At 39.8% G+C, this 26748-nt stretch overlaps 1 protein-coding gene across 1 annotated transcript in view; it reads left to right on the top strand.

Annotated features, from left to right (window-relative positions):
* The window catches only part of csmd3b (CUB and Sushi multiple domains 3b), a 2345756-nt gene that overhangs the window by 221184 nt on the left and 2097824 nt on the right, over positions 1-26748 (top strand). Inside the window, exon 2 of the mRNA XM_063066157.1 lies at positions 19684-19906. Coding sequence (XP_062922227.1) covers positions 19684-19906 — 223 coding nt within the window. The remainder of the gene's footprint in view (positions 1-19683; positions 19907-26748) is intronic.

The raw sequence follows: 26748 nt of genomic DNA, 5'->3' as shown, positions 1-26748 counted from the left end.
GCATCCCCAGCTGGCCATTTCCAGCATTAGACAGTCATAGATTGAAGATTGAAGACTAACGATCCAAGATTTAAGATTGTTAGATGTCATTTCCAGTATACGAGTGTAAAGTAGAACAAAATGATTGTTACTGTGGATCTCATGCAGCACAAAAGAAACACAATAAGATCAAGAATGCAATAATTTAAACGAAGCAATAAATATAAACATATAGCTTATATAGATAAACAAGAGAAAATCTGCAGATGCTGGAAATCAAAGCAAAACACACAAATTGCAGGAGGAACTCAGACAGCATCTATGGAAAAGAGTAAACTGTCGACACTTCGGGCTGAGACCCTTCCTGGTGAGAGTGTGGAACAAGATGCTAGTGGAAGTGATTACTGCAGGTTCATTTTCAGCATGTAAGAGACATTTGGATAGTTCCGTGGATGGGAGGGAGATGTAGGGTTATTGTCCAGGTGCAGATTGATGGAACTAGACAGAATAATAGTTATTCGAAGGACTTGTTCCATGACTCTTTGACAAAATCTTGATTAAATCAACATATTAGGAAGTGTCTGTGGAGAGAAATAAAGTCAACATTATCAATGTTTTTTTTTGTATTTTGGGTTCACAATTCTTTCCTCATTTCTAAACTGATCAACCGGGCTAGTATATGGCTTTGATACTGGTCTCATATTTCAGACTGTTCCAATCTGTTAATATGATACTCTACATCCCTACCAAGGGCCTGAAAGCAATAGAAAGGAGAGTTTGAAATTTCAAGCACAGTTGAGAAACCCTGGGTATATCTGGATTGAGAATATACATAAGGATGTTATAAGACAGAGACATTATAAAGCCAAAAGACTATAAGACATCACAGCAGAATTAGGTAATTAAGTCTATTGTGTTTGCTCTGCCATTCCATCATGGCTGATTTATTACCCCTCTCAATCCCATTCTCCTGACCTCTCCCCGTAACCTTTTCATGCCCTTACTAATCGAGAACCTAACAACCTCTGTTTTAAATATACCTAGTGACTTGGCCTCCATAGCCGTCTGTGGCAATGAATTCTACAGATTCACCACCATTGGTTAAAGAAATTCCAATTCAACTCTGTTCTTAATGGATGTCCCCTATTCTGAGACTATGCCCTCTGGCGCTTGACTGCTCCATTACAAGAATTGTCCTCTCCTCATCCACTCTATCTTGGGCTTTGAATTTTTGATAAGTTTCAATGAGAACTTCTCTCAACTCCAGTGAGTACAAGCCCAGAGCCATCAAACACTCCTAATATATTAACCCTTTCATTTTCATGAACCTCCTCTGGACCCACTCCAGTGATAGCACATCGTCACAGGAGATGGTTACTGCCTCTCTGACTAGAGGCCTGTGACAAGTGATGTACCACAGGGATCAATGCAGGGATAGTTGTTATTTATCATCTGTATCAATGTTGATGAGGTAAAATTGATCCGCAAATTTGCAGATGACACCAAAACTGGGGGTGTAGTGTAGAGTAAAGAAGACTATCAAGGCTTGCAGAAGGATTTGAACTACTTGGGAAAATGGTCTGAAAATGGCAGATGGAATTTAATGGAGACAAGTGTGTTGCACTTTGGTAGGTCAAACCTGAGTAGGACTTCACAGAGAGTGGTCGGGTACTGAAGAGCATGGTAGAACACTGGGATCTGGGAATACCTATCCATAATTCCTTGAAAGTGGCATCACAGGTAAACAGAGTCACTATAAGAGGTTTTGGCTCATTGTCCTTTATAAATCAAAGTATTGAGTACAGGAGTTGGAATGTTATATTGAAGTTGTATAAGGCATTGGCTTAACTTGGAGTATTGTGTGCAATTTTAGTCACCTGCTTACAGTAAAGATGTCAATAAGATTGAAAGAGTGTGGAGAAAATTTAAAAGGATGTTGCTGCAACTTGAGGATTTGAGTTCTAAAGAAAGCTTAAAAGGGTTGGGACTTCATTCTCTAGAGGGTAGGAGACTGAAAGAAGATTTGATAGCAGTACATAAAATGATGAAAGGTATTTATAGAGCGAATGCAAGGATGGTCTTTCTGCTGAGGTTGGGTGGGACTAGAATTAGAGGTCAGGTTAAAGGTGAATAGTGAAATGCTTTAGCAGAAACAAGAGAAAATCTGCAGATGTTGGAAATCCAAGCAACACACTTATTTAATATATTGTATATTAAGCAGAACATGAGGAGAAACTTTATAAGGATGTTGCCAGGAATTGAGGACCGGAGTTAAAGGGAAAGTTAAATAGATGTTTGTAATTTTTATAAGTTGATACTCATTTTATAAAAACCTACGTTCAATGAAGACTTAATTAGGTGCAGGCTCACAATTGAGGCACTAAATGAGAAATTTAACACTAATGTAGTCTTTTCATATGTCCGGAGCACATATTGTGGAATTGTGTCTGTGGCCTATGATTTTCCATATATGAAGCAGAAGGCTTGCAATTAAGTGCTTTAGTGGACAGAAACTAGCTCAAAATATAGAGAGCAATAGTTCATATGGATTCATCTTAGAGAGCAAAAACCAACAGCAGATGAATAAAGAGGGAATTATTCAAGCAGAAACACTTGGCAATGGTTGACATGTGAATGTCTAAAAGTGACTATGGTATTCTGATTTCAATTGTCCAAGACCACCATCTTGTTAATCTAATGGAAGTTTCCTCTTCTAACATCCCCAGTATTGCCAGACCCACAGTCTCAGTGCTCTCAGCATACGTCTTTCAGATAGATGTATGTTGGAGGACAGTCTGTGTGTGTGGGTGGGAGGGAGTAAAGTGGCTTCTTTGCTGTTGTTGTGTTGTTGTGTGATGGTATTAGGTTTGCTGACCGTGAAGTTCTAAACTCAAATGAAGATATTAAGCCTTATTGGATATAAATAGCCACTAGTACTGTTACTAAAGGGGGATTATACTGTAGCTACTCAATCTTCAAAGACTAGTTCACTTCCCTGTTTATCCTCCACAGTGAGTTTAGCTGTCAATACCCACTATTGGAGTGATGGGTCTCCTCTTCCTACCAAGAAAGCACTTCCAGCTGACAAAGTAGTCTGAACACAGTTAATTTCTTTTCAGTGATACATGTTTAAATCCAAACAATATTCTTAAAACACATTTAAAACTCAGAAAGGTTTTCTATCTTAAACATTTCCAAATTATAAACCATTTCTAAAACACAAAGGATTTCCAAAACACAGGTACAATTTCTATTAACTAAAAAGATATACCAATGATGCAGGTAAACAAATCGTCCATCACAGAAATTGAAGCCAGAGGAATAGATTCTAGTTCACGTCATGTTTCTTTCATGCTTCTTGATGTTCTGTACCCCATTCTTAATAAGACTGAACAGATGTCTACATTTGTACAGTTTCTTTGCCACTTTGGTGACTTCAAATGTGCATATTTCCTCAGATAGACTTTTTTTTACAGAAAAGGTCTAAAAGCTTTTAGGAGCAGATCTCAGCTATCTGTCATTAATGCTGTGAAGCTAACTTTCATGAGAAGAAGAAGAAAGAAGAAGATTAGCTTTATTTGTCACATGTAGATCGAAATGTCCTGGAATATATTTTATTATTTGTAACTTATTTATGGTAATATTACATGTGTTGTTCACCTTGACCAGACGAACATTGTTTTATTTTTTGGTGGTATACATGTGCATGGTTGAATGACAATAAACTTGAACTTGAATGCATTGTTTGTATCAAATCAAATCAGCAATGGTTGTGCTGAGCAGCTTACAAGCATCGACACATTTCCAGTGCCAAACTAGAAGGCCCACAACCCAATAACCCTAAATCTTATGTCTTTGGTGTGTGGGACAAAACCAGAACAGCCAGAGGATAATCTTGCAGTGACAGGGAGAATGTACAAACTCCTTATAGACAGCAGTGGGAACTGAACCCCAATCTTACAGATGGTTCTGTGAAGTGTTGTGTTAACCACTATGCTACGTGTGGATATTCTTTGATCCCTTGCGACAAAATGAAAGGAGCACCTGAATGCCCGATGCTCACTTACTCTCCCCCTTCAGTTCTCACTCACACACCTCAAAATGTTCATTTTAGTCAGCCTCATCATTTTGGAGAACTGAAGTGATGCTATTTTCTATTGCTGGACAATTTTACAATAGAGTTATACCAGCAATGCAATTGGAAAATTCATGCACCATTTGATTTACATTTAAATTGATCTTTTTGCAACCAGCACACTAAGGATATAGAAAATGCTTTTAGCAGTCATTTAGGTTGTCAGCTCCGGCACTAAGAAGAAATTTACTATTCTAATAAAGCTCCGGAATAACTTTATTAACTTTATTGTGTACTTGCAACACTGATCTGTCATTGTAAAATAACAATTAAAAATTAAGATGCTGTACTTCAGGTCTTTACATTCCATAGCTTAAATTAAATTTTAATTCTCTCCATTCCCAAGCAGAACCATTCTAACTGGAGAAAGAGAAAATCATCAAAGCTGATTGATTTCTGATCAGAACTTGGCAATTCCTGATGAAGGGTCTCAGCCCTAAACTTTGACTGTTTATTCATTTCCATAGGTACTGCCTGACCTGCTGATTTCCTCCAGCATTTTGTGTGTGTTACTTAACAATTTAATTGCTTTTGTTGCCAATTGATCACTAATTTAATTGCTGCTAATTTATAATCTGTTACAATTTTGAACAATTTCCTAACAGACAAAAAACTTGCTTTGTAGAATGCCAAGGATTAGAATGCCTCAAAGTGTTACTTTCCAGAATACGATGGTATCTCTCAATTCTACTGTATGAATTGACGGCAGGATAAGTCAGTGTCATTGATTCAAAGAAAAGTATAGCACAGAAATAGACCCCTTCGATCATCCAGTTCATGTCAACCCATTTAAGCTGCCTACTCCTAACAACCTGCCAGTGACCATAGCCCTTCCATCCATCCATCCACGTACCTATCCAAACTTCTCTTAAACATTGAAACCAAATTTGGAAGATACCATTTTTATCACTCTTATGATGCTTGCCAATAATAGTTATATTATTTTATTCCAGGATAACTGCTACTCTACGTCCCCTCAGCACGTGACAATCTATATCTTAAATATTCCTTGAAATTCTAATTGAATAGCCCCCATCATGAATAGCTTCCATGAATCCATTTGTTCATCCTGGGTATTCCCGAATGTACAACTGCAATGTGTTTCTTCTCAGCTACAGACCCACTGGCAGTCCTCTCACCTCTGAGATTAAAGGTTATGTGTCCAGAGAACCTTCAGTGTAGTAACGGAGGAGCCTTGCATTGTTGGAGGTAACTTCCAATAGAATGAACCTCATCTCCACCATTTTCCTCAGATGGACAGAAAAGATCTCAGGAAGCAGGTCAGAAAGTATCCATGGCAATGAACAAACAGTCGATGTTTTGGGCACGTACTCTCCTTCAGATCTCATTAAGACAGGAGGTCACCTGAAATGCTAACGCTATTTCTCTTTTCAGAAATGCTGCCTGATTTGCTGAATGTTTCTTGTATTTTCTGTTCTTAATTCCACAGTGTGCTGATAATGCTTCCGATCTATATACCTCATACAAATAATTGTGAAGCAACATTTGTTTTGAAGCCATAAAATATAAAAGAGATTTACATTTTGAAGCCTACTGCAACAACTACATCCTAAACAGTACAATGAAGTATTTCTTTAATTTGCAAATAATAGAAACTATGTAAACACAAGGAATTCTACAGATGCTGGAAATTCAAGCAACACACATCAAAGTTGCTGGTGAACGCAGCAGGCCAGGCAGCATCTCTAGGAAGAGGTACAGTTGACGTTTTGGGCCGAGACCCTTCGTCAGAACTAACTGAAAGAAGAGCTAGTAAGAGATTTGAAAGTGGGAGGGGGAGGAGATCCAAAATGATAGGAGAAGACAGGAGGGCGAGGGATGGAGCCAAGAACTGGACAGGTGATTGGCAAAAGGGATATGAGAGGATCATGGGACAGGAGGCCCAGGAAGAAGGAAACTGTGTAATACTGTTTTTATGTTTGCACGTTGATTCAGATATAAAAAGTTAAATAGTTGAGTTACTCAGTAATTTAGTCAACATTAGCAATCCATGAACTGAAAAAAAAATCTTAAAAAATGGGCATGAGAAAATCTGCAGATGTTGGAAGTCCAAGCCAACACACACAAAATGCTGGGGGAGCTCAGCAGATCAATGGAAAGGAATAAACAGCCAACATTTTGGGCCAATACTCTTCATCAGGACTGAGAAGTAAAGGGAAAGATGCCGGAATAAAAAGGTGGGGGAAGATAAGAAGACTAGCTAAGAGGCGATAGGTGAAACTAGGTGAGTAGAAAAGGTCAAGGGCTGGAGAAAACGGAATCTGATAGGAGAGGAGAGTGGACCACAGGAGAAAGGGAAGGAGGAGGGGACCAAAGGGGAAGTAATGGGCAAGCTTATCTAGATTGAGTTATTCTACTTAAAAAAATGAACCTATTTTACTCAGTATTTTCTACCATATAAATAATGCCTAATCAATTACAACATAAAGAAATTAAAATCTTAATACTGAAGTTCCAGTAGAACAAGAAAGTCAAAAATCTGAGCACATTGTTACATGCTAACATATCATGAAACAATTTTAATTCAGTCAAAAATTCTGAGTGAATTAAAACATTTAAGAGCCCAGTCTTATGCCATATTGGCTACAGGCTCCAGGAATACATGTTCCTTGCGTTTCATCTGAAAATATTATCATGTATGGCTATGACAGTTTGTAAACCCCTTGTTTCCAGTTGAGCTTCTACCAACAATAGTAGTGTCATCGGCTAATTTATAGATACAGTATAGATAATTTACAGATGGTGTTTCAATGGTGGTTAGCAACACAGTCAGAAGTGCGGACAGAGTAGAGCAGTGAGCTAACCACACATTCTTGATGTGCATATGCATTGATTGTCAACGAGGAGGAGATGTCTTTATCTCTGCTCTCCCAATGAAGAAATCGAAGATCTAGTTGCAAATGAGGTAGCGGAGGTCTAGGTTTAAAAGCTTAGCGATTAATATAGAGGGGATGATAGTGTTCTACGCAGAGCTGTATTTGATAATCAGCTCCCTTTCACAATCCTCTCTTTCATAACCACTCCAATATCACCATCCCCCCTTCATCCTCCATCATACTCTCCTTCTTCAGCCTCCCTCCCACCTCTTGCCCATCCTCCAACCCACCCTATACTTTCTATGAAGCAAGAAGATGTTCGCAAACCATTTGGAAAAATGAACTTCAGGAAAGCTGCAGGTCATGATGGTGTCTAACCCGGTACTCTAAGGCAATTTGTGGATCAGCTAGCATCTGTCTTCACTGAGATATTTAACTCCTCACTCCAATTATGCAGGGCCCTGGACTGCTTTAAAGTTGTGACAATTATTTCGGGTCCCAAGAAAGACAAAATCAGTGGACTTAATGATTATAGGATAATTGCTCTGACTTCAGTAGTTATGAAAACTTCTGACAATCTGATGTTGGCCTACCTTAAGTCCATGACTGATCCTCTTCTTGACCCACTACAGTTCACTTACAGAGCAAATCACAGAGTTGAGGATGCGGTTAACTTGTGCCTTCACTACATTCTTCAACATTTGGACTCCCCCAACACCGATGTGAGGACTTTGTTTGTGGATTTTCGTTCTGCCTTCAACACTATTGTTCCGGAACTGCTCCACAGCAAGCTAACCTAGCTAACTGTACCGTACAGTATCTATCAATGGAATACAAACTTCCTGACAAACAGGAACCAGTATGTAAGGATGGGCTTCTACTTGTCCAGTCCAATGCCTATGAGCACAGACTCTTCACAGGACTGTATTCTTTCACCCTTCCTATTCTCAATTTATACAAGTGACTGTACCTCCACAGACAAATCCATTACAATCCTAAAGTTTGCAGGTAACATGTTTGTAGTGGTTTCATCTCTAATAATGATGTGACTTGCTATCAAAGAGAGGTGGACTATCTTGCAGGATAATGTGGGCTTAATGCTATCAACAGCCATTCAAATACCTGGGGACTACCATTACCAATACATTGAAGTGGGACAAGCATGTAGGCCCATCACTGGGCAAGCCGAGCGGAGATTGTTCTTACACCAGCTTTAGAAACTTAACATCTCAGGGTGTAGGCCGATGAGTTTTTACTCAACCATCATTGAGAGTGTTGTGATCATCTCTGTCACTGTTTGGTTTCCCGCTGCCTCCACCCTCTCCAAGTCCAGGTTGCAAGGAGTAGTTCACTCAGTGGAGAAGATGGTTGTCAGCTACTAACCTTAAAAGGCCTGTTCATCGCCAGAGCGAAGAAACGAGCTGGAAAAATGACTGCGGACTTCACCCATCCTAGAAGTCACCTATTTACCAAGTTACCATCATGGAGATGCTACAAGTCCATCACCACCAGGACTACACATCTTCTCTGAAGCTTCTTTCCTCCAGCTATTCAGCTTCTTGAGAACACTCACTCAGATTTAATATCCTAATTACCCTTGCACAACATCCAAAAAATGGTCTTTCCTGCTTTACTTGTTCTGTTGATAATTATTCAGCATGTTCATATGTTCACATTTGTTTAAGTTTAATTATTGTCATACGCACTAATTGTCTATTGCTGATGGCTGTTTGCATTATTGTCTTGTAAATTGTTGGTTGCTATTTTCTTATCTGGTGCTTGGCACCAAACCACAATCAATTCTGTTATGTTTCACACAGAGTCGTGGAATAGTCATACAAAACTACAGCCTACAGCACAGAAACAGGCCCTTCAGCCCATCTAGTCCATGCCAAAATCATTTAAACTACTATATCTACTCCCATTGACCAGCACCGGGACCACAGGTCTCCATACTCCTGTCATCCACGTACATATCCAAGCTTTGCTTAAATTTTGAAATCGAGCTTACTTGCACCAGTTGAGCTGGCAGAGATTCCACACTCTCATGACCCTCTGAAGGAAGAAGTTTCCCTCATGTTCCTCTTAAGCTTTTCACCTTTCACCCTTAACCCTTACCTCTGATTGTAGTCCTACCCAACCTCAGTGGAAACAGCCTGCTAGGCAATATACTGATTCTGATTCTGATAAACATAGCTTGGTGGAAGATTTATGATAGTTTGGTGCTTTGAAGTAGAGTGTAGAGCGTGTAAGATTGTGATCCCCTTAGACCTGTTGTGGCTCAGGCAGGAGTTAGTTCTAGCCATTACCACCAAGTACTTCACTTATGTAGTTGTTATAGTTCTGTAGTTGTTCCGTTCAGTTCTGTAGGTAGTCTTTGAAGCAGTTCACCCTGCTCTTCTTTGTCACCAGTGTGCTCAATGCCCTTTTGAAGCAGGTGGGAACCTCAAACTGCAGTAGTAAGAAGTTGAAGATGTCCTTGAACAGTCCAGCCAGCTGGTTGGCACAGGTTCTCAACATTAAAGATCACTGAGGCCTGATGCCTTGTGAGAATTCACACTTTTGAAGGATTTTGAAGTAACTTCAAAGCATTCTGTGAAATAAAAAACCTGAATAAAATTTGTAATAAAATGTAGATATTTCTGTTCTATACTTGTCAAAATGTTAGGTAATTATTTATGCAAATTGCCTGGTTTATTATGCAGTGGGAGCTCTCTACCTGACATTTATTCATAACTTAAGGTGATGTTTTCAATTGCAATGAAAATTAAAACCTGATCTCAGTCTGAGAATCTGTTAGCTGCAGCTTTCACTTCTCACCTTATAACTTGTTCAGGAAGGGAACTTAAATACATTGGGGAGTTTTGTACAAATCACTAAATGGAAATCTTATTTAGCGTACAGTATGTGTGAAAAGGGTCAGCCACAATGTTCCCTATTCCCAAAAGCCCACTGAAGCTCAAAGTCAAGCCTTGTCTGCAAATAACAACTATTTCTACACAGTATCAAGCCAGCAAAGTGAGTAAAAAGTAAGTAATACTGTGTGTAGTGAATGAAATAGCTGCACATCATATTAAACAGCTTTTATGCTTCAAGTTTCCATGTAAAGGCCAGTTTTCTGTAGAAGATTTTTTTAATAATTGATTTGCCTTTGTGTACAGTCTGGAAATCCTCTCATGTCTGAATATGAAAATTCAGTTTGTGAGACCAACATTCATCTGGCTGAGTTGCTTCTGTTCATAATACTATTGTTTATATGCAGAGCATTGATTCAATGTTACACTGTGGAAGAATTGGACATTAAACAACAGAACAAACACATTAATTATTTTCTAATCAAATCATACTGACCTATAAATATTGATTAGCTGTATAATAGACTACAACCTATTACCATTAATTGGATTAAGGAATTAAGGCACAGATATCTAATAAAAAATGCTGCTTTCCATACACAAACAACAAAATAAGCTATGTTGCTGATTTATAAAACGATAATGTTTTTGTATTTTTAATGAAAACAATGATGAATATATGCTATTATTTGGTACATCTATGTATCTGATTGCTCACAGAATATTTAATTGTTCAGAGGGTTAGTGACTAGATAAAACCCGGTTGACTGCTTTCTGAAATTGAGCATTTGGATGTCGATGTAGATCTCTGAGTAATGCTTGAAATTAAGACTAATTGCAAAGTAAAAAGGGTCAATTCCTACAAAGATCATTCAGTAGATAGCACAGACTTCCTGACAGTTCTGAAACTGCAGTTCTTTGCTTAATGGAAAAAATTAATTAATTGATCAACCATAATAAATCATATAAATTTCAACATACATTTCCACTGGGAGTTTTCACACGGCCATTACTTCCAGTGAGTGAGAGGTACTATTTGAATCTGAAAGTTATGGCAAGATTGGTACTACATAAAACAGAGAACATAGAACTGTACAATACAGGAACAAACTCTTCAATCCATAAATTAATAAATCCATAAACTAATTATCAAATAGCTAACTAAACTAATCCCTAATGCCTACGCAAGGTCCATATCCTTCCATTTTCCTCACATTCATGTACCTATCTAAGCGTCTCTTAAAAATCTTGAATCTATCTGTCTCTACCACCATCCCAGATAGCACATTCCAGCCATTCATCACTCTCAGTGTAAAACACATGCCCTTCACATCTCAAGTTTTTACCTTAAATATATGCCCTCTGGTATTAAGCATTTCAACCCTGGGAAAAAGATACTGTCTGTCCACTTTGTCTCTGCCTCTCATAACTTTATAAACATCTGTCAGATCTCTCTTCAGCCCCGCCACTCCAGAGAAAACAACACAGTTTTGTCCAACCTGTTGTGGTAGGACATGCCTTCCAATCCTGGCAACATCCTGGTAAACCTCTTCTGTAGCCTCTCCAAATCCCTGACATCCTTCCGATAATGGAGCAACTAGAAGTATATGCAATCCTCCAGATGTGGCCAAACTAGAGTCTTATAAATGGAGACAGATGCGACTTTGTGCTGGCTTTACTGATACACTGATAAAAGTAACCGTTACTGTCCATATTTAATTTCCCTCACACCAAGGAGGCAGTTAAAATTCAATATTGATGGGTCAGGAGTCAAATTTAGCCACACTGAGGTAACAGTTGCAGATTTTCTTCCCTCAGGCCTCAGGGAAACAGCAATTTAGTTTCTGTTTCCTAAGATTAGTATCTTTTTCTCTGATTTCCCAGCTGGCAGGATTTGATGGTCGAGAGCTCTGGCAGCTAGTCTACGAAGTAACATTAAAGCAAGAAATTGGATAGTGTAGGAATTCCTTTTGGGTGTTTCTGTAAACCTCAGGATTTGTCAAAGGAAGATTGCTTTACAAGGAGACAATAAGATATGCCAGTTTTAAGGGAGTATTTATTCACCTTAACTGCCAAAAGAAATGAAACATCTTATTTTATTGAGATGAGAAGGGGGTCTCGGGCACATTCATTTTACTATGCCATCTTCCCTGACAACTTTTCCCAGGGGAATGCCTCCATTTTCTATTCATACACTCTCCTGGCCAATATAACTAATGCATTATTAAGTCAGTAGACTGGGATCATCAATGGACCCAAGAAAGGTGTACAGACCAGATATAAAGGAGACTAGATTTTTTATCACCCTAGAAATGCAGCCGATGCACCAGCATTGTACCCCCCTTTTGTTTCAATGACTGTTGTGCCTAGTCAGTGCTTGTAGCCCCACCCAGTGGCTCAGATCTCATCAAAAATACTCAACATCACAGTAAAATCTGCCTACTTGTAATCTGTGATGCTTAAATCTAACTACAGTTCTTAAAAGAGATGTACATTATGGCTAAAGCAGATGGTATAGAAATCAGAGCATTACTGAAAAATACAGCACGAAAACAGGTCATTTGGCCCATTGAATCCCTGCTTACCTACTGCATTCCATTTATACAAACCCTAAATTAATCGCATTTTCCTCTGCCCTGCCTTTTCACCATCTCTTCCCAAATTTTTCCTCAATCTTGGGACCTACACACTAATGGCAATTCGTGGTGTCCCATTAACTAACCATTCTGCCTTTGGGAGGATACCAGGGTGTTCTAGGGAGAACATGCAAACTCCACATGGACAGCAACAGTGGTCAGGATTTTCAGAAGACAGTTGAGGTAGAAATCAGAACAGATACCTACAGGACGGGTTGGTGGATTAGCGGTTCCAAGAGCTCTTCATTCCAACTGTGGATAGAGAGATAGCCTGAGAATTCCATGCCAGGAGATAAGTCCTAGCGCTGCAACAACTTCAATGAACTCATGAGAATATTCAGAGTCAATTAACACATTCTCAAGTATCAGTTCCCACTTGCAGCACAATTACATTCCTACAACTCAACTCACCATTGCATTTGTATTATCAAACTCAAACAATAAGAACCTGTATCTTACTTTGACATCCTTCTTTCTGCCCTCAGTTACTTAGCATTGTTGATGATTCGTGCCCATGTTTCATAACATTCTCACTCCCAGACAAGTGTCCTAACACTCTTTGGAAGAGACATAGTCATAGAGGACTGCATCACAGAAACAGGCCCTTCAGTCCATCTGGTCTGTGCTAAACTATTATTCTACCTAGTCCCACTGACCTGTACCTGGACCATACTTCTCTCATCAATGTACTTACCTAAACTTCTCTTCAATGTTGAAATCAAACCTACATCTACCACTTCTGCTGGCAGCTCGTTCCACACACCACCCTCTGAGTGAAGAAGTTCCCCTTAAATATTTCACCTTTCATCCTTAACGTATGACCTCTAGCTCCGGTCTCACCCAACCTCAGTGGAAAAAGCCTGCTTGTATTTACCATATCTCTACCCTCCATAATTTTGTGTACCTCTATCAAATCTCCCCTCAATCTTCTATTTTCCAAGGCATAAAGTCTAAACCTATTCAATCCTTCCTTATAACTCAGGCCATCCAGACTTGGCAACATCCTCGTAAATTTTCTCTGTACTCTTTCAACCTTATTTACATCCTATGCTGCAGGGAAGCATAATGTAGAGATGATGTTAGCTTTAACCCAGTGGCCCATTACTGAGCTCTTGCCAATGGCTTGTTGGAAATCAATGATAATGATAGCACTGTTTTACCCAATTCTTCGCACATCTTACTTTCATCTAGTTTACGATTTGCAGAAGTTTGAAACCTGCAGCTTTTTATTTTCCCTTTTCCCGTGCCACAATTTTGCCTGAGAGATATTTTGGTTTAGAACTGTAATCTAAGCAAGCAGTGGAGGGATAGCAACAGGACAGTGGATACACTTTCAGCTTGTAAGTCAGATGCTGACATTGTTTAGGATTTAGAAGTTATCAGGAAAGTGGGATACGCATCATATGTTAAAGCAGCAGGGATGAAAAACGAACAATTCGAGAGGGCAGGGATATTGAGTTGTGAGCTGTATATAATGCTAAAATTAGACCAGTAAATTGCAGTGTGTCAAAGATGCCTAAGGGGACAGGCCGCATGAGAGGGATGATGGGTATACACTGTGAAATCCTTCGTCCATGGGGAAGCCTTTAAGGATGATGGAGTCTCAAGTAATATGGAGGAAACTGGTAGAAGCCAGACATGGTTTGGAGAAGTGGGACAAAATATTTACATCTTTGGTTAATATGAAAAATTTTAGAGTCAAGCTGGTCACAGATACTGGTGCACAAGAAGAAAGTCCTCCAGCCAAGAGTTGGAGAATCAGAAGGAACTGAAGTCAGCTGCATGATTTATATTCTGTTGTGGGCTGTGGCTTTTGTTGTCAAGATCAACATTTATTCTCCTTCCTTGTTCATAATCTATAAACCACCTGTTTTGAACTGTGATAGTGAACATTGTAAAGAAATTTAAAAGGGTAGGACTTACATGGTGAGTGGTAGGACACTGAAGAGTGCGACGAACAGAGGGATCTGGGAATACAGATCTATAATTCTTTGAGAATGGTGTCACAGGTGGCAAGGGTTGTAATGAAAGCTTTTGGTACATCGTCCTTCATAAATCAAAGTACTGAGTACAGGAATTGGGATGTCATGTTGCAGTTGTATAAGGAATGCAGAGAAAATTTACTAGGATGTTGCCAGGATTTGAGGACCTGAGAGTGTGGAATGAGTTGCCAGTGGAAATGGTGGATCCCAAGTACAGTTTCAGCAGTTTGGAGATAGGTACATGATGGGAGGTGTATGGAAAGCGATAATCTGGGTGCACATCAACAGGGACAAAGCAGATTAATAGTTCAGAATGGACTAGATGGGCTGAAGTGCCTATTTCTGTGCTATAGCATCCTACGACTCTATGGACTCCTATAGTTCAAGTAGATCTATTTATGTTTCCACTTTTTAGGAGGGAATTCAAGAACTTCGATGGTGACAATTAAGGGACAGTGATATATTTGCGTTTCTGGTCGGTATCCTATTGAAAGGAGATGCAGATGGGGGATTTCCTATGCATCTGCTGCCCTGGGTAATTGAGATCCAGGGTTTGACCGCTGTAGGTTCCTAGATTCTAAACAGTGCATCTAGGGAGTGTCCAAATCTGAGGATTTGTAAGTGAAAGTGACACTTCACCATCATAGGAATACAGCTGCTCTTCTGAATATCTTTGATGAAGTCCTTGAGGATGATTGAACATTACCCTGAGAGACTCTTGCAGTATTGTCCTCCATATGAGATGATTGATCTCCAAGGACAAGCATTCTTCTTTGTACTCAGTCTGACAGCAGATACTCAAGAGTTTTTGGTCTTGGTTTCCACTGACTTCACGTTTAGCGGACCGTTACATCCCTCGGTTAAGTGCTACCTGTAGTACCACTCATCTCATCATTTGAATTCAGCTCTTTGATCCAAGGTAATAATAAAGCCTGGGGCAGAGTGTTCCTGACCAGTTCAAACTGAGCATCGGGTTAGGTTGCTGAAGAGCAAGTGCTTTTTGATAGCTCTTCTGTTGATTATTGAGAGCAGACTGATGGGATGGTAATTGGCCAGGATGGAATAACTTGGCTAGATGTGTGTCTAGCATTGGAACATAGTTCTGTACTATACATAGGTGACAATTCAACTCCTGGTCTTTGTGTAACCTCCTACCCAGTGTGCTAAACCTGTCCTTGATAATGAAGAAGCAATAAAATTGGATACTGGAAAAAGAGGCAAAGTTGGAATACGATTATGTGAATATTCTAGGAAGAAAGAGGGAGCATAAAAAATAGGAACAGGAGTAGGCTATCTGGCCCATTGAGCCTATTTTGCCATTTAGAGTCATGGCTGATCTGGCCATGGATTTAGTTTCAACTATTTGACTTTTTTCTCATAACCCTTTATTGCCCTGTTATGCAAAAATCTAACTGTGTCTTAAATATATTTAATGTGCTAGCCTCCATTGCCTCTCTGGGCAGAGAACTCTCCAGATCCATTACTCTCTGGGAAAAGTGGTTTCTCCTCATTTATATGACTATCTGTTCTATTTTCTACTCACTTTCCCCTGCGTTTATCAACATTGTACTCCACCTGCCAGACCCTTGCTCACTCACTTAACCTGTCTATATCTCTCCACAGCTGCTCAGTTACTGTTGGAGGACGTTAGAAGTTTTATAAAGTATGCTTTGTACAAACGTAGATTGTTCTTTATTCAAGTGGAGTCAGTGATTGAGGAAATCTATTATCTTACCATATTTTTACTGATGTTGTCTGGAAGGAAACATTGGTTTGATTATATGAATGAGTACTGCAAATCTTAAAAAAAACATTAAAACAAGTAGAGAAACTCTGTGAGAATAATCTGAGTATAACAATGCTTACATCTCTACAGTTTATATGGCTTTCAGGATAAATAGAAGACGATTAACACTTCAGCCCAAGCCACTGTGTGATTACCTGTCAAACTCATTTAGAGACAAGATTACATTAGATAGATGGATAGAGATATTACCAAAATTAATAACAATGAACTTTAAGGTCATGACTCTTCAATATTTATGTAACATTTCTGAGCCCCTACATTCATTACTAATAATTGTAGTTCCTCTCTAACTAGGTAGATGTTCCAAAAAAAAACAAACACAGAGATTTCCATTTCAATTTGGAGAGATTAACTATCATGTGTTCAAATTTATTTATATGAGAAGTCATTGAACTGGGAGCAAAGTGTCATGTGTGCTTCAGGTTTTGAGAATTTCAACCATCATGTTATCTCAGCACTTACTGAAAAGTCAGATGTTGTTAAGCTCTACTCTCCCGGAGCTGTGACATCCAACTTGCTTCATTTGTAATGCACCATCATCCAGTCATTAAATTTAATGCCTAGTAAACCTAGAGTGCTGTGAATTATAATGTCCAAAAGCTCAACATTTTTTTTTCTTCTCAAGTAAAATGCTTGCTTTGCAAAATTTACCCTGTATCTTTTATTCTGTATCAGGCACAAACTCCGAACTTTGTGAACTGACTGAGCAATGAAGTGGAATAGTGGAGCATGGCATGGGTTCATTAACAATTCACGTTTGGTTTTGTTGCTTTGGGGGTAATCACAGTGGTGCTTTGAAACAGTGAAGTGTAGTTCATTTCTGAAGGAAAGTTGAAATGCCCTTCAGAAGGACTTTAGAAGGTAGCTTCTGTGGAAGCTTTTCAGCAGAAGATACACACAGTGGCCACTTTATTCGGTATGTATGTATTTAATAAAGTGGCCCAAGTCTATGCTTGTGTTCTTCTAGTGCTGTATTTCCACATTCTTCTGTTGCTGCCATCCACATCAAGGTTTGATGTGTTATCCATTCAGAGATGATCTTCTGAACACCACTCCTGTAACACATATTTACTTGAGTTTCTGTTGCCTTCCTGTCAGCTTGAACCAGTCTGAACATTTCCCGCTGACCTCTCTCGTCAACAAAGCATTTTCACCCACAGAATTGCCACTCACTGGATTTTTTCTTTTGTTTCTTTATCACAACATACTTTGTAAACTCTCAAGCAGTGGTTCCCAACCTGGGGTCTTTGGCTTAAAAAAAAGGTTGGGAACGTCTGCTTTAGAGACTGTGGTGCTTGAAAATCCCAGGAGATCAGCCGTTTCTGCTATACTCAAACCACCCCATCAGGGACCAATTATCAAATGAATTTAAATCACAATTGTTCCCCATTCTGATGTTTGGTCTGACCGAGAGATGAACCTCATGACTGTGTCTGCATGCTTTTATGCATTGAGTTGCTGCCCCATTATTGGATGGTTCGAGATTTGCTTTCATGAGCTGGTGTACAGGTACACCTAATGAATTGGCCACTGAGTGAACATTTCATCAGGCGTTTTCAAAAGCCAGAAAGTAAACTAAAATAGGTCACGCCTGATGCCAACTGTTTTTTTCTGTAATTATAACATTGCAATTGCTAACATGAAATAATGCAGGTGGTATTGATCCACTCAGGCCAGTGTTTTTACTAAAACTAAACGAAGAGTCAGATACACTCAAAATTTCTATCACTTCTAGCAACTATAATAGGTACATGACTTAATAAATAGAAAACTGTGCACCATACATTTGATCTATGTTTATATTCTTTATATGTGCATCAGTCATGTAGGGCTCCACCGCAAGTGCTAATTCAATGGCTCTAACCCAATATATTCTTTGAAGTTGTGACATTTCTGTTTCGATTGTTCATCTGATATCAGCAATTTTAAGAAAAGTGAACCATCCAATGATATAATGTACAAAGGGTATCTTGTGTAGAGCCATGAGCAAATTGCACAATAACTTTGGGCGGCAGGGTAGTGTAGTAGTTAGCACTATGCTTTAGAGTACCAGTGGTCCGCGTTCAATCGCCGTCGCTGTCTGTAAAGACATTCTATATTCTGCATTACAGGAGTTGCCAGTCAGCATTTAAGTCACTGTAGGGCTGCATTAGGGACTCCATCTCCAGAGTTTTCCCTTGGGGCTTACCCCCAACGCCTTCCCCATGACTGGGTATAACTGTCTCAAGGCGAATTATTGAATATTAATTTTTGCCAGATGATACATTTTAGTTCTGATGAACAAAAATAAAAAATGGCAACAGTAAATCACATTGATTTCATATTGTATTGATCATGGACGAATACTGAAAGTTTGAAATATACCAAAACTTTTGGAAATATTCAGCAAATTGAACAGTATCACCGGATTAAGAGACAAGAGGTAACATTTCAGATTAATGAGCTTTACCAGTTCTGATTCCTCCCACAGTCCAAGGATATACTGGTTGGTAGGTTAATTGGTCATTGTAAATTGTCCCGTGATTAGGCTAAGATTGAAGCAACGGATTGTTGAGTAGTGTGACTTGAAGAGCTGGAGGGGCCTATTCCACGTTGTACCTCATAAATAAATAAATAAACTTTGGTTTAGTTTGGTTTCTTAGTGGATTGGTGGGGGTAAAGCTATCATCACCCAGGATATGCACTCTTCTCCTTGCTACAGTCAGGGAGGAGATAAAGGAGTCTGAAGACACACACTCAACAATTCAGGAACAGTTTCTTCCTCTCTGCCATCTGATTTCTAAATGGACAATGAAACAATCTATAAACAATACCTCTCTATTCTTTTGTTCTCAAATTGAACCACTTAGTTATTTGCTATTTTGCTTACTGTAAATTATGGTAACCTCATTATGCATTGAACTATACTGCTGCCACAATACAACAAACTTCACAGCATACAGAGGGTGGTGAGAGTGTAGAACACGCTGTCAGCAGAAATGTTAGATGCAGGCTTGATTTCAACATTTAAGAGAAATTTTGATAGCAATATGGATGGGAGGGGTAGGGAAGGGTATAGCTTGGGTGAAGGTTGACAGGACTAGGCAGATTAATAGTTCAGCATGGAACACATGTGCTGAAGGGCCTGTTTCTGTAATGTAGCATTTAATGACTCTATGACAAAATGCTGAAGGAAATTAGGAGCTCGTGCAGCATCGATGCAGAGGAATAAACAGTCGACATTTTGATATGCTTTATCAGAACTCAACCTAACGTTATCAGGATGTATTCTTTTTCTATTTTGGGTTCCGAATTCGCTTCTCATTTTTAAAGTGATCACCCATGTTTAGGACATGGGTTTGATATTGCCCTCATATTTCAGATGCTGTCATTCTGCATTTAATGCCCTGTGATTCTATGAATAAACCTGGTTCTGCTATCAACCTCAATCCTCTTACACTTCTTGTTTGCAGGGTTTATTTATACCTGCGGAGGGACATTACAAGGATTAAATGGCACGATAGAAAGCCCTGGTTTCCCGTATGGGTATCCAAATGGTGCAAACTGCACATGGATCATCGTAGCAGAAGAACGCAACAGAATACAGATTGTGTTCCAATCATTTGCTCTGGAGGAAGAATATGATTATCTGGCATTGTATGATGGACAGCCACATCCTGCAAACTTTAGGACAAGGCAAGTAATGGGATGTGATTTTACTATTCAAAATGCTATTGATTGACCTGTATATTCTATGCTTTCCACCTTGTCCCCAGAGGAATATTCTTTCCTTTAGCTGTATTAAACTTGAACTTGAATGATCCATTTCTACAATTATCTAGGATAAGAACTGTATCTACACAAGAAAATCTTCCGCTGCTCTTATAACAATTACTTTCTTTGTTGAATGTAGTTAATGCATCTCAAGGATCAAGTATTATTTTCTTAAATAACATGATCCCCATTGTTCCATTGGTGTAACTTTGACGTGTTCCTTGTGTGCTAGCTTGTGAAAATACATTGTTCAAAACTTAATTGAATTTAGTTTTAAATATCATCTTAGAAATTCAATCATCTACTGCATATCTTGTGGTTCAAGCTTTTTCTAATTATCTTGTATGACAGTTTAAACAATTGCTTGAGCTTTGCTAACTCTCAGTTGTTAGTAGTCCATAGAATGTAGGGTACATTCTCTGAGTCTGTGAGAAGATTTATCTTGTAGTTGGTAGTTGTAAGTTCAAAACAACCTGAAAACTTTTTGTATTTGAGCACTCCAATGAAAGTGTATTTGTAATGATTAAGCAATTGAATGAAGCCAACTTAATACAAACCTAAGACATCAGAACTGTTTTAAATAACTTAAATAGCATTTGTGACATTTCCATATGATTAAAATTGATTTGGGCTTGCATTAAGTTGCAGGGTTACTGGTGTGGATTAGACAACTAACAGTAAATAGTGGTGGAGGCATCCATTGGTCAGGATCAACCATGGATATTTTGTCCTAGTTGTCTAGGTACGTAAGCCTAGACAGTACAATATGGAGAGCAAGCTGCTGTACGTAGCAGGATCCCCCTCTCCACGCATCTGATGAACCCAAAGGAACGGCAAAGACTGATACGGTTTGGCACCAGCTGCATCACAGGAGTTGCCAGTCAGCATTTAGTCAATGTAGGACTGCCTTAGGGACTCCATCTCTGGAGTTTTCCCTTGGGGCTTACCCCCCAAAGCCTTCTCCATGAGCAGATATGACTGTCTGAAGGCACATTTATTGACTATTAATTTTTGCCAGATAATACATTTTAGTCCCGATGAACAAAAAAAAAAATGGCAACAGTAAATCACATTGATTTCATGCTCTATAGATCATAGACAAACACTGAAAGTTTGAAATATACCAAACTTTTGGAAATATTCAGCAGATTGAACAGTATCACTGGATTAAAAGACAACAGGTAACATTTCGGATTAGTGAGGTTTACCGGTTCTGATTCCATTGGTCTCATAAGTTACTCTTGTCATTATCTCCAAAGGCACTGCCTGACCTGCTGAAAGTGTTCAGTATTTTCTGTTTTACTTCAGATATGCATCAACTGTGGAATTTTGCTATTCAACCTGTGGAAGTTTGTAGAAGTTACTAAATATATTAAGAACTATAAGTTATTATTGGAACCAGTATGACTTTAGGACTCCTTGTACAGGATTTCCTAAAGATTAACTTGGAGGCTGAGTCGGTAGTAAGGAAGGCAAATGTAATGTTAGAATTCATTTCGAGAGGACTGGAATATAAAAGCAAGAATCACAATGCAGAGGCTTTATAAGCCATTGGCCAGAATGTGCTTGGAGCATTGTGAGCAGTATTGGGCCCCGTATTTAAGAAAGATTGTGCAAACATTGGAGAGAGTCCAGATGTGGCTCATGAAAATGATTCTGGGATTCAGGAACGTTTGATGGCTCTGGGCCTGTACTTGATGGAATTTAGAAGAATGAGGAGGGGATCTCATTGAAACCTATCGAATGTTAAAAGGAGAAAGTAGAGTGAATGTGGAGAGGATGTTTCCTATGGTGGGAGCAGGGGCGTCTTGTACCAGAGGGCACAACCTCAGAATAGAGGTGCATCCATTTAGAATGGCGATGAGGAGAAATTTTTTGAACCAGAGGGTGATAAATCTGTGGAATTTGTTGCTATAGGTGGCTGTGGAGGCCAGGTCATTGGGTGTATTTAAGGCGGAGGTGATAACTTCTTGATTAGTCAGAAAGGTTATGGGGAGAAGGTAGGAGAATAGGGTTGAGAGCAAAATGGATCAGCCATGATGAAATGGCAGAGCAGACTCAATGGGCCCAATGGCTAATTCTGCTCCTATGTCTTATGGTCTTATGAATCAATAGGTTAGGCACTAACATAGAGTCATAGAGTCATATATAATGGAAGCAGGTCCTTTAGCTTAGGTACTCCACTCTGGCAGCCATTTATACTCAGAAGAACTGTATCTTTTACCTCCTCCATATTCCCATAAAATATCCCATCCCCCCCCACAGATTCTCCCTGTTGGCTACACACCAGAGGAAACTTTAAGTGGTCAATTATCTACTAACTTGTAGCTCTTTAGGATGTGAAAGGAAATTCTTCGGGGGTCCTTAGCTATTCTGGACCAGTTTCTGAAGGGTGTATCAGGAGTGTCCCTGTGGTCTGATTTCAACCTCGATGCCTCTCCGCCAACTGTTTTTTGGATGTCCCTTTTGCCTCTTTTTTAAGGATTCCATTTTGATGCCTACCTGGTGATGTTGATAGTTGGCTTCTTCAAGTTGTGGTCAGTCCACCTCCATTTCCATTTGTGTGTTTGTACCTATACGGATTCATGGATAGTGTCGTCCCACAGTGACTGGTTGGTTACTTCATCAGTCCATCTGATGTTTCAGATCCTCCTCAGGCACTGGTTGATGAAAGCTTTGTAGTGTCTTATTTGTTCTCCAGGTGTCAGGGCCATTTAGAAGCACAGTTTTAACATCTGAGATGCAGATTCTGATTTTGGTTTTGTGATAGGAAATTGGAGCCCCTGAGAGATCACACGTTGTCTCGGGGAGAACTACAACCTGGACACAGACAAGCACCCTGTGTGAAGTTTGAACGCCCTCTCTGCGAAGTCTCTGGCATTGTCAGCCATCAACTTTCCCAGCTAGACCATAGAGCACAGGAGCAGGATTAGGCCATTAGGCCAATCGGGTACCTGGCCTTTTAGCTCAAGAACTTCCCCTGGGTGCACAGTACTTGATCTCAAACGAAACACATTCTGTTCTGTGAGCAAACATGTGTCTGCTTGAAGATCTCAATTCAAATAGAGAGCTTAAATGAGGAGCTTACTGATTTATAGTGAAACATAGTGAACAATTTAAATATTGAACTCAAGTGGCTGGTTTACTTTCAGTCAGTAAAGTACTGATTATGCTAAAATCTGTCCAATGGGAAAATGGCAGTAACTTGTATTAATTGCTGGATGCAACGTAGAGCTGGAAGGCTTATGATTTCTAATCTTTCAACAAAAAATATTAAACTGGCCAAAATAGTTTGGATTATTGATGCAAGCATGAAATTACTTGTTATGATAATAGCTTGTGAATGCTTCATGAGGCTTGCATGGAATTACTTTGCCACCATAAACAGATTCATTAACCAATTTAAAATTAAACAGCTTGTATCTCTGTTAACAAAAACATAATAGTTTTACATAGAACATAGAACATAGAACAGTACAGCACAGTACAGCCCTTCGGTCCACAATGTTGTGCTGACCCTTAAACCTGCCTCCCATATAACCCCCAACCTTAAATTCCTCCATATACCTGTCTAGTAGTCTCTTAAATTTCACTAGTGCATCTGCCTCCACCACTGACTCAGGCAGTGCATTCCACACACCATCCACTCTCTGAGTAAAAAACCTTCCTCTAATATCTCCCTTGAACTTCCCACCCCTTACCTTAAAACCATGTCTTCTTGTATTGAGCAGTGGTGCCCTGGGGAAGAGGAATGTCTCCTGTCATCCTCCTTCTCTCCAGAGAGTAAAGCCCTAGCTCCCTTAATCTCTGATCATAATGCATACTCTCTAAACCAGGCAGCATCCTGGTAAATCTCCTCTGTGCCCTTTCCAATGCTTCCACATCCTTCCTATAGTGAGGCGACCAGAACTGGACACAGTACTCCAAGTGTGGCCTAACCAGAGTTTCACACAGCTGCATCATTAGCCCGCGATTCTTAAACTCTATCCCTCGACTTATGAAAGCTAACACTCCATAAGCTTTCTTAGCTACCCTATCCACCTGTGAGGCAACTTTCAGGGATCTATGGACATGTACCCCCAGATCCCTCTGCTCCCCCACACTACACATGAATAAGTTTCCTTCAGTAGACTATCTTAATTTCGTATATCGCTATGATGAAGGTTCATATTGCCGGTATGTAGTTAACTAAATGCTAAACTACTAAACTACAGGATGAAAATATGGCTGAATATTCCTCAAAAATGTCAAGAGATAGTTGCTAAGCTTTGCTGCTAATATGATGAAATAAAGGCAGTGGAGGTTGTCTCCATGGGCTTCAGCAAGGCCTGTGACAAGGTCCTAGATGGGAGATTGGCCAAGAAGCTTGTCATTCAAAATGAGGTAGTAAATTGGATTTGGCCTTCCCTTCTTCACTTGAGCCAGAGAGTGGTAGTAGGCCTGGAGTCTTGTGAATAGTAATGTGCCATGGGGATTTGTACTGAGCCTTTGTTGTTTGTCATCCATATCAATGTTCTGAATGATAATGTCATAAATTAGATCAGCAAATTTTTGGGTGATGCCAAAATTTGGAGTGTAGTGAACAGCAAGGAAGGCTATCAAACACTGCTGTTGGATCTGGATCAGAAAGAAAAATGGGCAGAAAATTGGCAGATAGATTTTAATGCAAAAAAGTGTGATGTGTTGTACTTTGGGAGGAAAAACCAGGACACTACCTACATAATGAGCAGTAGGGCACTGTGGAGGGCAGTAGAACAAAGGGAATCTAGGAACATAGATCTATAATTCCTCAAACATAGCATCACAAGTAGATAGGGTTGTAAGGAGAACTTTTGTCACACTGGCCTTCATAAATCAAAGTACTGAGTTTAGGAGTCGGGATACTATATTTAAGTTGTATAAGATGTTGGTGAGGCCCAAGCTGGAGTATTGCATGTAGTTCTGGTCAGTTTCCTACGGAAACAATATCAATAGGATTTTGAAAGTGTAGGGAAAAAGTACAACGATATTGCCAGGACCTGAAGACCTGAGTTATAGGGAAAAGGATGAACAGGGTAGAACTTTATTCCCTGAAGTGTAGGAGATTGAGGTGACATTTCATAGAGGTATACACTATTTTGAGGCGTATACAGGGGTAAGCAGGCTTTTTCAAATGTGGTTGGGCAAGACTAGAACTAGAGGTCATGGGTTAAGGGTGAAAGGTGAAATGTTTAAGGGCAACATGAAGGGGGACTTCTTCACTCAGAGGGCGGTGAGAGTGTGGAATGAACTTCCAGTGGAAGTGGTAGATAGAGGGTTTGATTTCAACTTATAAGAGAAATTTAGATAGATAAATGGATGGTAGGGTATGGAGGGTTATGGTCCGGGTGCAAGTTGATGGACACGGACTAGATGGGCCAACTGGCCTATTTCTGTACTGTGGTGTTCTATGACTCTGTGACTACTTCAATAATATCTTCAAATTCATAGTACAATGTTGGTTGATGGTTGACGTTGTACGCGACGATGACAGGAAACGTGTGCAGAAGAGTAGAAAAGCCGTTACACTGGGCAGCTCCACTCTCTCAATCTCAGAAGTCCGGGTCCAGTAGGACGAACAAGCACCACAAACTGGGCTCTTCCTTGGTTGTAGAGGATGTCCATGAGGTCTTCTGTGCCACGTTAAGATTCCAAGGAGTGTTGCAGTACCACTTTCCTAGCCATTGGATCCCACTGTAGATCTCATCTGCCCAGTCCACCGGAGCTGATTTTGCATGCTAGGATAGGCATTTCCCTATCTCACTGGGGTATGAGGCCGCCAGCTGCCCTCAACTGCTTTAGCCCACTTGTCGAAGCTGTGTAGAGGTATATGGCCGCTCTCACATGCAAACAGATACTTGGAGCCACAGGTGAGAACTGAGTGTCTGGTGGGGACCAAAGGTGAGTGAGCTGCCCAAGAGTGGACACAACGTGCAGCCCCTTCACCTGAGGTGCAATCCCCCCCTGGACACTCTACACACCTCCAGTACAATAATAGTACATTAAAACATACACTTCCCACTTTTTATCCATATAACTATATTTTCCACTTGTGTATTAAAGCAAATCATTCACACTTAAACTAGTAAAACCAACAATTACAGAGGAAAAATTGTGCATAGGTCTGGCCTCCTTACCGGAGAAAGGATTTTGTAGTACTGTACCGGCAAGTTAATTAGTTTGATTCCTGAGATGATTGGTGCATCCTATGAGGAGAAATTGTGCAGATTTGGCTTGTGGTCTTCAGCTAAGAAGAATGGAAGGTAATCCCATTGGCAGGATTGTTGTAGAATTGATGTTCCCGTTTTCTGGGGTGTCTAGAACCAGGGACCACAGTCTCAAAATAAAGTGTCAGCCATTCAGGAAAGAGCAAAACTTTTTAATCCCAGACAGCTACAGCTGATTTGAATGGGCTATATGTTTTTTTAAATGTATTGATATTTACAGCACATAATAGGCCCTTCCAGTCCTTCGAGCCACGCTGCCCAGGTATGCCCCAATTTAATTTGAGCCGAATCACAGGACAGCTTACAAAGACCAATTAACCTACCAACTGGCACGTCTTTGGAATGTGGGAGGAAACCCGCGCAGTCACAGGGGAACGTACAAACTCCTTACAGGCAGCGCAGGGAATTGAATCCGTGACACCTGTACTGTAAAGCATTGTGCTAACCACTACACTACTGTGTTCATCATGGAAGAGTATTGCAAATGAATGGAACTTAGGTATCTATGGTCAGATTAAA

The sequence above is a fragment of the Mobula hypostoma genome, chromosome 1 (genome assembly GCF_963921235.1).
Source record: "Mobula hypostoma chromosome 1, sMobHyp1.1, whole genome shotgun sequence".
NCBI classification, from domain to species: domain Eukaryota; kingdom Metazoa; phylum Chordata; class Chondrichthyes; order Myliobatiformes; family Myliobatidae; genus Mobula; species Mobula hypostoma.
This window is presented reverse-complemented; position numbering and strand designations above follow the sequence as displayed.